At 43.8% G+C, this 13277-nt stretch overlaps 1 protein-coding gene across 1 annotated transcript; it reads left to right on the top strand.

The window, feature by feature from the left end:
• The first annotated feature begins 314 nt into the window (after positions 1 to 314).
• On the top strand, positions 315 to 767 carry LOC141027867 (uncharacterized). The gene has a single exon (XM_073505414.1). The coding sequence runs from the start codon at positions 315 to 317 to the stop codon at positions 765 to 767; it is 453 nt and encodes a 150-aa protein (XP_073361515.1).
• The last annotated feature ends 12510 nt before the right edge of the window (positions 768 to 13277 follow it).

The raw sequence follows: 13277 nt of genomic DNA on the forward strand, positions 1-13277 counted from the left end.
CTACCTCGAGATCCTAATGGCTAAACCCTAGTTGTCTAGCCTATGAGAATTCTGATAGCCTCTACAGACTAAATCCTCCGGTTTATATACACACCGGAGGAGCCTTGGGTTGTACAAAGTCGGTTTGCAGAGGAAGGGAATAATACATCCGGACACCAAAACTTGCCGTCCACGCATACAAGAGTCCTACCCGTACATGAGGGGTAATCTTCGGCTCTATCCTCATAGCCCGTCAGTCCGGCCCATATCGAGTAGGCCGGACACCCAAGGACCCCCTTATCGAGGACTCCCTCAACCACCTTACCAGAGTCCTCATGGACGGAGGCCGCAGCCTCAATCGGATCTATTCGGATACGGTGAGGAAGATGTGTATCGATCCATCAAGGATCAAACCCAGCAACACTACCGTTAAAGGAGTGATCCCAGGCATTGAAGCCCACTGCTTGGGCACTCCAACGCTGGAAGTAGTGTTCGGCTCGCCGGACAACTTCCGCAACGAGGACTTGATCTCCGACATTGTCCCCTTTTGCAGCGGCTATCATGCACTCCCGGGCCGTACAACGTTTGCTCGTTTCAACGTCGTCCACCATTACACATACCTGAAGCTAAAGATGCTCGGACCCAAGGGCGTCATCACAGTCAATGGCAACATGGAGTGCTCCCTTCGGACAGAGGAGCATAGAGCGGCTCTGGTAGCCGAAGTCCAAACTGGCATGGAAGGGCCAAAGTACCAGCCCGCCGTCAAGGCACGGGAGGAAAGTAAATAGGCCCGAGCCCTGTCTCCAGTTGAGGAGCCTCCCTACGCTCGACGTAAATTGGGATACACTCCCCACAGCATGCCCACCTCAGTAGCACAGTACGTGCCTCGAATGCATATCTTCGTGCTTAAAATACTATGGGCGTCTCTCGGGACTAAGCACCGAAGAACCAAGTGCTCGGTTCAACCGAGCTATGGTCAAACAGGTCTTTGGACAGTAACAAGTACCATTTAGGGCCTATCCGGCATCAAGCTAGTGCAGTGCAGCGACTTCTCACGACCCTCTCTCAAGGGCCCGTCGGCTAATTATTATTCTCTCCAAGGAGCCCCCAGGAGCAAAGGCGCAGACACGCGGCAGCGAAGAGTAGGGACGTCAAACTACACATTAAGGCCCTGTGTAAACCTTTCCCTTATAAAATTTATTTTATAACAAAGTATCTATAACAGTTGCTTAAGCAACTCAGATTGTATGGTTAGACGTCACGAGTTTACCGGAAATAAAAGACCACCCTTTACGGTCCCCTTGCAGTCATTTACATTGCATGATTTTTTCCGCTCTTAGACGCCAAAACAAACTAGTTCGGTACACATTTTATTTAGATGTGGTCGGCTAATAAACCGGGGGCTCGATTATAAAACTCGCCCTAAGCATCAGTCCGACGCTATCTTTTTTCCTAAGTGTTCGGCATCTCAGATATTGCATTATATGAATCGGTTCCGAATAATGTCTTGGGTCAATAGTTGGGTTGCCCGGCTCCTACATTTGCCCTCTTGAGTTCTGCATGTTCGGCTAAGAGGGTAAAGGGAGAACCACTGCGATCGTACTTCTAGCTAGCCTGGTCAAGTACCTAAGTGGAGAAAGCCGAAAACTGACTTTCGTAATAAGCGTGAACTGGTCGGCGATCCGATGAAAAGTGTCATACAAAAAACGATGGAGATTACTCTATGTTATACGAAGGGTTTTGTCTTTGCACAAACCACGTGATGAAGGCATATACTTCGGCTCACCCGAACATCACAAAACACTGGGGGCTAGTTACTAGCCCCCGCAGTCAAGCTCCTATGGCTAAGTGAAAGTAATAAAACCACATAGTTCGATTGCCTTGTTTCCCTCATGCACTACCGCCTTCGGGCACCGAGACGTCGGCTAAGGGTCATAGTGCGGAGGTTGAAACACTCCTTGTAGCACCTTCATGGGGGCTAAAGCGAACGATTGGTAACTTTTAGAACAAAATGGCCGCACAGGAGTCAAAATAAACAAAAGCATATAAAAGTATGATAAACCATACAAAACAATAGCATTATAAAGCAAATGGTTCAACTATCATTTCACACATGATAGTACGCTCACTCAAGAATTACATCTTTCAGACACTGGACCTCTATTGCCCGAGCTGAAGGAAATATTCCCTAGAGGCAATAATAAAGTTATTATTTTATATATCCTTATTCATGATAAAGGTTTATTATTCATGCTAGAATTGTATTGATCCGAAACCTTAATACATGTGTGAATACATAAACAAACACCGTGTCCCTAGTGAGCCACTACTAGACTAGCTCGTTGATCAAAGATGGTTAAGGTTGCCTAACCATTGCCATGAGTTGCCATTTTATAACAGGATCACATCATTAGGAGAATGATGTGATGGACAAGACCCATCCGTCAGCTTAGCATAATGATCGTTTAGTTTCATTGCTATTGCTTTCTTCATGTCAAATATATATTCCTTCGACTATGAGATTATGCAACTCTCGGATACCTAAGGAATGCCTTATGTGCTATCAAATGTCACAACGTAACTGGGTGATTATAAAGATGCTCTACAGGTATCTCCAAAGGTGTTTTTTGAGTTGGCATAGATTGAGATTAGGATTTGTCACTCCGAGTATCGGAGAGGTATCTGTCGGGGAAACGACACCTATGGGATCACTGGAATCCCTTCTACGGTTGGCGGGCGCGGGGTTGTGAGAAGAGCAGGTTTAGGAGCTAGCACAAAGATCGTTTACCCAGGTTCAGGCCGCGAGGATGCGTAATACCCTAGTCCTGCTTTTGTGTGTATTTCAGAGTGTTCTTGAGCTCTCGAACTAGCTGCGGTGGCTGCGTCGTTCCAAAGAGCCAAATCCTTCTCTTGGTCACCTCGAGCCTCCTTTTATGGGGAAAAGGGGTTCCACAGTGGCACACAGGAGGTGGAAAGGTCTATAGTAGATGACTCTATCCTCTGGCACCATCGGACAAACACATTTAATGCGCTGCCGACGTGCCCCTCTCATTTTATCGGGGACGGCAAGGAAGCACGTCCCAGCTGTCGCCGCCTCGCCTGGCTTCGACACGCGTCCGAGCTGATGGGGCATCGCGGTGCCACGTTGGCTAGCTGCTGGGCTGGCGCGGTGGTGGAGCCTTCACGAAGATCTGCATGCCACCACGCAGGTGCTTGCTGGGTCGGTGTAGAGGCCGCCCGTCGCCACGCAGGTGCCTGCCCAGCTGGGCGAGCTAGCAGCTGCATGGGAACGGCGGTGGCATCTTGGCAGACATGGGCCTGGCTACGGCCCCGCTGGTGTTCTCGGCAAGGGTCTTGTCGGGGCCCCAGCAAGGGTCTTGACGTGGCGTCGTGGTCGTCCCCGGCAAGGATCTTGCCGAGGGTCTTTTGGATTTCTTTGGCAAGGATCTCACCGAGGGTCATCGTCTTCTGGTCCTCATCTGATCTTGCGTATTCATGATCTTGACAAATATCTACATGCCACCATGGAGGTGCCTCCCGAGCCTTCGTCCCATCGTGGTTGGTTATGTTGGAAGGCGTGGAATCAAGGGTGGCACGCCCCGCTGGTGTTGGGCGAGCTGCCCCGGCAAGGCTCTTGCCGGGGCTGCTGAGGCTGCCCCGGCAAGGGTCTTGCCGGGGGAACCTGCTTCGTCCCTCTACTCTTTGTGTTCTTGGTCTTGGCGTTGTTTTTGTTGGCCTTGTGCTTCGGTTTCCCTCCGGCTTCCCTCCTCTGCGTTGTTAAGTGTGGCCACGGGCGCGGCTCTGACTGCCCGTGCACAAGTAAAGGGTCAAAAGGAGAGCCCCTACTTTTGTACACCGACAGTATCTCTGGGCCCTCTCGGTAATACACATCATAAGCTTGCAAGAAACGCCTAAGGAGCTAGTCACTAGGTTATGTATTACAGAACGAGTAAAGAGACTTGCCGGTAACGAGAGGTATGAAGATACCGACGATCGAATCTTGGGCAAGTAACATACCGATGGACAAAGGGAATTATGTATGTCATCATAACGGTTCGACCGATAAAGATCTTCGTAGAATATATAGGAGCCAATATGTGCATCCAGGTTCCGCTATTGGTTATTGACCGGAGAGGTGTCTCGGTCATGTCTACATAGTTCTCGAACCCGAGGGTCCGCACGCTTAACGTTCGATGATGATATAGTATTATATGAGTTATGTGTATTGGTGACTGAATGTTGTTTAGAGTCTCGGATGAGATCATAGACATGAAAATGAGTCTCGAAATGGTCAAGAGGTAAATATTGATATATAGGACGATGGTATTCGGACACCGGAAGTGTTTCGGGGGTACCGGGTACTTATCGGGTCATCAGAAGGGGTTCCGGGCACCCCCGACAAAAGATATGGGCCTTATGGGCCAAGAGGGGAAACACACCAACCACAAGGAGCTGGCGCGCCCCCCATATGGGCCGGCCTAAGAGGAGAAGGAAAGAGGGGAAGGGAAAGGAAAGAGTGGAATAGGATTCCCCCTTCCTTCCCTCTCCCCCTCTTTCCTTTCCCCTCCGACAAATATGGCAGGGGGGCGCGGCTTGGGAGGACCCCAAGTAGGATTCAGTCCTACTTGGGGCGCCTCCTCGCGTCCCACCTAGATATATGTGGGGGGCGCCTAGTACACCCCAGACAATTGTTTAGCCGTGTGCGGCGTCCCCTCCACCATTTACACCCCGCTCATATTTTCGTAGTGCTTAGGCGAAGCCCTGCGAGGTTCACTTCACCATCACCATCACCATGTTGTCGTTCTGACAGAACTCATCTACTCCCTCGATGTCTTGCTGGATCAAGAAGGCGAGGGATGTCACCGAGCAGAACGTGTGCAGAGCACGGAGGTGTCGTGCGTTCGGTACTTGATCGGTTGAAGCGCGAAGAAGTTTGATTACATCAACCGCATTGAGAAATGCTTGCACTTATGGTCTACGAGGGTACGTAGACACACTCTCTTCCCCTCGTTGCGATGCATCTCCATGGATAGATCATTGCGTGTGCGTAGAATTTTTTTTCATGCAATGATTCCCAACAGTGGCATCATGAGCCAGGTCTATGCCTAGATGATATGCACGAGTAGAACACAAAGAGTTGTGGGCGGTGTTAGTCATACTGCTTACCACCAACATCTTATTTTGATTCGGATGTGTTGTGGGATGAAGCGTCCCGCACCAACCTTACATGTCCACGCACAAGAGACCGGTTCCACCGACTGACATGCAACTAGTTTTGCATAAAGGTGGCTGGCGGGTGTCTGTTTCTCCTACTTTAGTTTAATCGAAATTGACTACGGCCGGTCCTTGAAGAAGGTTAAAACAGCAAACTTGACGAATCACTATTGTGGTTTTTGCCGTAGGTAAGAACGGTTCTTGCTAGAAGCCCGTAGCAGCCACGTAAAACTTGCAACAACAAAGTAGAGGACGTCTAACTTGTTTTTGCAGGGTATGTTGTGATGTGATATGGTCAAGACATGATGTGATATACGTTATTGTATGAGATGATCATATTTTGTAAGTTATCAGCAACCAGTAGGAGCCTTATGTTGTCTCTTTATTGTATGAAATTCAAACGCCATGTAATTGCTCTACTTTATCACTATGCGTTAGTGATAGTTGTAGAGGCAATAGTTGGCGAGACGACCACGACACAACGATGGAGATCAAGGTGTCGAGCCAGTGACGATGGAGATCCTGACGATGCTTTGGAGATGGAGATCAAAACCATCAGATGATGATGGCCATATCATGTCACATATTTTCATTGCATGTGATGTTTATCTATTATGCATCTTATTTTGCTTAGTACGGCGGTAGCATTATAAGATGATCCCTTCACTAAATTTGAAGGTAAAAGTGTTCTCCCTGAGTATGCACTATTGCTAAGTTCGTCGTGTTGAGACACCACGTGATGATCGGGTGTGATAGACTCTACATTTACATACAACGGGTGCAAGAGAGTTTTGCACATGCGGAATACTTGGGTTAAACTTGACGAGCCTAGCATGTGCAGACATGGCCTCAGAACACTGGAGACCGAAAGGTTGAACGTGAATCATATAGTAGATATGATCAACATAGAGATGTTCACCATTGATGACTACCCCATCTCACGTGATGATCGGACATGGGTTAGTTGATTTGGATCATGTATCACTTAGATGACTTGAGGGATGTCTATTTAAGTGGGAGTTCTTAAGTAATTTGGTTAATTGAACTTAATTTATCATGAACTTAGTCCTGATAGTATTTGCATATCTATGCTGTAGATCAATGGTCCGTGCTACCGTTCCCCTGAATTTTAATGCGTTCCTGGAGAAAGCTAAGTTGAAAGATGATGGTAGCAACTACACGGACTGGGTCCGTAACTTGAGGATTATCCTCATTGCTGCACAGAAGAATTATGTCCTTGATGCACCGCTAGGTGAAAGGCCCGCTGCAGGAGCAGATGCTGATGTTTTGAACGTCTGGCAAGCTCGATCTGATGACTACTCGATAGTTCAGTGTGCCATGCTTTACGGCTTAGAACCGGGACTTCAAAGACGTTTTGAACGTCATGGAGCATATGAGATATTCGAGGAGTTGAAGTTAATATTTCAAGCAAATGCCCGGGTTGAGAGATTTGAAGTCTCCAACAAGTTCTATAGCTGCAAGATGGATGAGAATAGTTCTGTCAGTGAAGACATACTCAAAATGTCTAGGTATCACAATCACATAACTCAGCTGGGAGTTGATCTTCCAGTTGATAGTGTTATTGACAGAGTTCTTCAATCACTGCCACGAAGCTACAAAGCCTTCGTGATGAACTATAATATGCAAGGGATGGACAAGACAATTCCCGAGCTGTTCGCAATGCTCAAGGCTGCAGAGGTAGAAATCAAGATGGAGCATCAAGTGTTGATGGTTAACAATACCACTAATTTCAAGAAAAAGGGAAAGGGAAAGAAGGTGAACTTCAAGAAGAATGGCAAGCAAGTTGCCACTCCCGAGAAGAAGCCCAAAGCTGGACCCAAGCCTGAAACTGAGTGCTTCTACTGCAAAGGGACTGGTCACTAGAAGCAGAACTGCCCCAAGTATTTGGCGGATAAGAAGGATGGCAAAGTGAACAAAGGAATATTTGATATACATGTTATTGATGTGTACCTTACTAATGCTCGTAGTAGCGCCTGGGTATTTGATACTGGTTCGGTTGCTCATATTTTTAACTCGAAACATGAGCTATGGATTATATAAAGATTGGCTAAGGATGAGGTGACGATGCGCATCGGGAATGGTTCCAAGGTCGATGTGATCATCGTCGGCATGCTACCTCTACATCTACCTCCGGGGTTAGTTTTATACCTGAATAATTTTTATTTGGTGCCAGCGTTGAGCATGAACATTATATCTGGATCTTGTTTGGTGTGAGACGGTTATTCATTTAAATATGAGAATAATGATTGTTCTATTTATATGAGTAATATCTTTTATGGTCATGCACCCTTGAAGAGTGGTCTATTTTTGTTGAATCTTGATCATAGTGACACATATTCATAATATTGATGCAAAGTTGATAATGATAGTGCAACATATTTGTGGCATTGCCATTTAGGTCATATTGGTGTAAAGCGCATGAAGAAACTCCATGTAGATGGGCTTTTGGAATCACTTTATTATGAATCATTTGATACTTGCAAACCATGCCTCATGGGCAAGATGACTAAAACTCCGTTCTCCAGAACAATGGAGCGAGCCAATGACTTATTGGAAATAATACATACCGATGTATGCGGTCCAATGAGTGTTGAGGCGCGCGGCGGGTATAGTTATTTTCTGACCTTCACAGATGATTCGAGCATATATGGGTATATCTACTTAATGAAACACAAGTCTGAAACATTAGAAAAGTTCAAAGAATTTCAGAGTGAAGTGGAGAATCATCGTAATAAGAAAATAAAGTTTCCACGATCTGATCATGGAGGAGAATATTTGAGTTACGAGTTTGGCCTTCATTTAAAATAATGTGAAATAGTCTCACAACTCACGCCACCTGGAACACCATAGTGTAATGGTGTGTGATACGTCTCCAACGTACCTATAATTTTTTATTGTTCCATGCTATTATATTATCCATCTTGGATGTTTTATATGGATTTATATGCTATTTTATATTATTTTTGGGACTAATCTATTAACCTAGAGCCCAGTGCCAGTTTCTGTTTTTTACTTGTTTTTGAGTTTTGGATAAAAGGAATATCAAACGGAGTCTAAACGAGCTAAAAATTTACAATGATTTTTTATGGACCAGAAGAAGCCCCCTAAGCACAAGAGTAGGGCCATAAGAGTCCCGAGTCAAAGACAAGGGTGGAGGGCGCGCCCACCCCCCTAGGGCGTGCCCCTGCCTTGTCGCTGACTCGTGGACCCGCCCTGATGTGAAACCGACGCCAAAAATTCATATAAATCTAGAAACTCCCAGAAAGAAACCTAGATCAGGGGTTCCGCTGCCGCAAGCCTCTGTAGCCACGAAAAACCAATCGGGAGCCCGTTCTGGCACCCTGCCGGAGGGGGAAACCATCACCGGTGGCCATCTTCATCATCCCGGTAGTATCCATGATGAGGAGGGAGTAGTTCGCCCTCGGGGATAAGGGTATGTACCAGTAGCTATGTGTTTGATCTCTCTCTCTCTCTCTCGTGTTCTTGATTTGGCACGATCTTGATGTACCGCGAGCTTTGCTACTATAGTCGAATCATATGGTGTTTCTCCCCCTCTATCTTCTTGTGATGAATTGAGTTTTACCTTTGAGGTTTCACTATTATCGGATTGAATACTTTTATGGATTTCAGAACACTTGATGTATGTCTTGCGTGGGATACCCGTGGTGACAATGAGGTATTCTATGGATTCACTTGATTTATGTTTTGGCACTCAACTTGCGGATTCCCGAGGTGACATTGCGGTAATCTATGCATAGGGGTTGATGCACGTTTTCGTCCTTGTTTCTCCGATAGGAATCTTGGGGCACTCTTTGAGGTTCTTTGTGTTGGATTGAATATTGTGAATCTGAAGTTGTTTGATGCTTATAGTATAATTGATCCATGAATACTTGTGGTGACATTGGAGTTTCTAGGTGGCATTAGGGTTGATTGATGTGTGCCATATGTTGTTATTTTACTATGAACTCTAGGGTTGTTTGTGACACTTATAGGAATAGCCCAATGGATTGATCGGAAAGAATAACTTTGAGGTGGTTTCGTACCCTACAAGCAATTTCATCTTATGTTCTCCACGATAGGAACTTTGGAGTGACTCTTTGTCGCATGTTGAGGGATTTCCATATGATTTAATTATGTTATCATTGTTGAGAGAACTTGCACTGGTGAAAGTATGAACCCTAGGCCTTGTTTTCAAGCATTGCAATGCCGTTTTTGCTCACTTTTACCACTTGCTACCTTGCTGTTTTTAGTTTTTCACATTACAAAAACCTATATCTACCATCCATATTACACTTGTATCACCATCTCTTCACCGAACTAATGCACCTATACAATTTACCATTGTGTGTTGGGGACACAAGAGACTCTTTGTTATTTGGTTGCAGGGTTGTTTGAGAGAGACTGATACGTCTCCAATGTATCTATAATTTATGAAGTATTCATACTGCTATATTATCATTCTTGGATGTTTTACAATCATTTTATAGCAACTTTATATAATTTTTTGGGACTAACCTATTGACATAGTGCCCAGTGGCAGTTGCTGTTTTTTGCTTGTTTTTTACAACGCAAGAAATCAATACCAAACGGAGTCCAAACGCAGCAAAACTTTTTGGAGATTTTTTCTGGACCAGAAGACACCTGGTGGGCCAAAGAAGTGCCAGAGGGGAGCTCTGAGGAGAGCACAACCCACCAGGGTGCGCCTAGGGGCCTAGGCGCGCCTAGGTGGGTTGTGCCCACCTCGGTGGCCTCCCACACCACCTCTTCACCGTATAAATTCCCAAATATTCCAAAAACCCTCGGGGTAACCCTAGATCAGAAGTTCGGCCACCGCAAGCCTCTGTAGCCACGAGAAACCAATCTAGACCCTGTTCTGGCACCCTGCCGGAGGGGGAAATCATCACCGGTGTCCATCTTCATCATCCCGGCGGAAGTAGTCCACCCTCGGGGCTAAGGGTTTGTACCAGTAGCTATGTGTTTAATCTCTCTCTCTCTCTCGTGTTCTTGAGATGTCACGATCTTGATGTATCGTGGGTTTTGTTAATATAGTCAGATCATATGGTGTTTTCCCCTCTCTATCTTGTGATGAATTGAGTTTTTCCCTTTGAGATTTCATTGTTATCGGATTGAATACTTTTATGGATTTGAGAACACTTGATATATGTCTTGCAATTGAATACTCATGGTGACAATGGGGTATCGTATTGATTCACTTGATATATGTTTTGGCACTCAACTCGCGGATTCCCGAGGTGACATTGGGGTAATCTATGCATAGGGGTTGATGCATGTTCTTGTCTTTTGTTTCTCCGGTAGAAATCTTGGGGCACTCTTCGAGGTTCTTTGTGTTGGATTGAGTATTATGAATCTGAGTTTGCTTTGGTGTTATTTTAGTACAAACTCTTGATAGATCTATCGGAAAGAACAACTTTGCGTTATTTTAGTACGAAGTCTTGATAGATCGATCGGAAAGAATAACTTCGTGTTATTTTAGTACGGACTCTTGGATAGATGGGTCAGAAAGAATAGCTACAAACAATTTTTTCTTATGTTCTCTGCTAGATAAGAACTTTGGAGTGATTCTTGATCGCACGTTGAGGGATGGTTATGTGATCCAATTATATTAGCATTGTTGAGAGATTGCACTCATGAAAGTACGGACCCTAGGCCTCATTTTCAAGCATTGCAATACCGTTTGTGCTCCGTTTTATCAAATGCTACCTTGCTGTTTTTTATTGTTCTTATTACAAAAACCAATATCTACTATCCATACTACACTTGTATCACCATCTCTTTGCCGAACTAGTGCACCTATACAAATTTCCATTGTATTTGGTGTGTTGGGAACACAAGAGACTTTTTATTATTGGTTGCTAGGTTGTTTGAGAGAGACCATCTTCATCCTACACCTCCCACGGATTGATAAACCATAGGTCATCCACTTGAGGGAAAATTGCTACTGTCCTACAAAACTCTGCGCTTGGAGGCCCAACACGAGTCTACAAGAATAAAGTTGCGTAGTAGACATCAAGCTCTTTTCTGGCGCCGTTGCCGGGGAGACATCATCAACATATACCAGGTTCCTAATCACAAATCTCATCTCCTTGCAATTTACATTATTTGCCATTTGCCTCTCGTTTTTCTCACACCCACTTCACAAAAATTTGTCGTTTTATTCGCCCCCTTTTTCGTTCGCCATTTTCTCGTCAGATCTTTTTTGAGTGCAATCTTGTTGCGTAGTCACAATGACTCAAGAGAACACCAAGTTGTGTGATTTCTCCAATACCAACAACAATGATTTTATTAGCACTACGATTGCTCCTCCCGCCACTAGTGCGGAGTCTTGTGATATTAATGCCGCTTTGCTGAATCTTGTTATGAAAGATCAATTTTCCAGTACTCCTAATGAGGATGTCGCATCCATCTTAACACATTCGTGGAATTATACAATATGCAAAAGAAAAAAGATGTGGTCGATGTGTGGAGTAATAGTAGTAGATGCAGGCAGGAGTCGGTCTACTAATCTTGGACGTGATGCCTATATAATTATCAATGCCAGGATATCGTCATGATTATTTGAAGTTCTATCAATTGTCCAACAGTAATTTGTTTACCCACTGTATGCTACTTTTCTCGAGACAAGCCACTAGTGAAATCTACGGGCCCCGAGTCTCTTCTTTATTATATTTGCCTTCGCGATCTGCTTTTATTTGCTTTTATTTTCAGTTCTATTAATCCAAAAATACAAAAATACCATGCTGCAATTTTTATTTATTTATTTTATCTCACGTTTGTGCGAGATCTATTTATCCAATCTACTAGAATTTTACCTATCTTTTTACCCGTGAGGGATTGACAACCCCTCTCTTACATCGGGTTGCAAGTATTTGTTCTTTATGTGCAGGAGCTGTTTACGTGGTGTTGCGTGGTTCTCCTACTGGTTCGATAACCTTGGTCTCATCACTGAGGGAAATACCTACCGTAGCTGTGCTGCATCATCCCTTCCTCTTTGCGGAAATACCGACATAGTTCAAGCCGCATCAGAGACCATCTTCATCCTACACCTCCCATGGATTGATAAACCTTAGGTCATCCACTTGAGGGAAATTTGCTACTATCCTACAAAACTCTGTGCTTCGAGGCCCAACACGAGTCTACAAGAAGAAGGTTGCGTAGTAGACATCAGTGTGTCCGAACGTTGTAACCGTACTTTATTAGATACTAGCACGTATGCCCGTGCGTTGCAACGGGAGATAAAATAGTATGCATTTAAAGTCAGTGAGAATTATATGTGCAAGCAAAACCCTGTGTGCACACGAAAAAGGAACATTTAATTTCTGGGTTTTGCCGCGTGTGAAGGAATCAATCCGCTATTTTTTTCATTCATTAATCGAGGGATTTTAAGAGTTTTGTTACGTCATCATACGCCGGAGAAGGCCCATGAGTTATTCTATTTACTCTTCTTTTCATTCATTTCTAATGAGGGAATTTTAATGTATGTAGTTTCTGAATATTGTAGGAAACATAAACAATTTTTTAAATTATGAACAATTTTTTGAAAATTATGTATATATAAAACAACGTGACAAAAATATGAAAGTGAACATCTTTAAAATCGCAAACATTTTCTGAAAACACCAACTTTTTTACAAAAACATGAACATTATTTGAATTTGTGAACATTTTTTTAAACAGAAACATGTGTTGAAAACATGTTTATATTTTATATATGAACAATTTTTTTATTTTGAAAATTTCAGTAAAACATTAATATTTTTAAAATTTGGAGCAATTTTTGAACTACCATTTTATTTTTAGAAATCTTGAACAATTTTGAAAATATAAAAAAAATATTTTAAAAATGGGCAACTTTTTGCAAGTTCCGAATATTTTTCAAAGTAGCAACAAAATTTTCGAATTCTGAACATTTTCCAAAATTAGTTTTTTAGTTCTGAACATATTTTGAGAATTTTTAATTTACGAAATAAATTTTAAAAAATATACTTGGAAGGGAAAAATAGGGAAAGGAACATAAAAATAGAAGTAAAACACAGAAAAAAATG

The sequence above is a fragment of the Aegilops tauschii genome, chromosome 1 (genome assembly GCF_002575655.3).
Source record: "Aegilops tauschii subsp. strangulata cultivar AL8/78 chromosome 1, Aet v6.0, whole genome shotgun sequence".
Lineage (NCBI taxonomy): Eukaryota > Viridiplantae > Streptophyta > Magnoliopsida > Poales > Poaceae > Aegilops > Aegilops tauschii.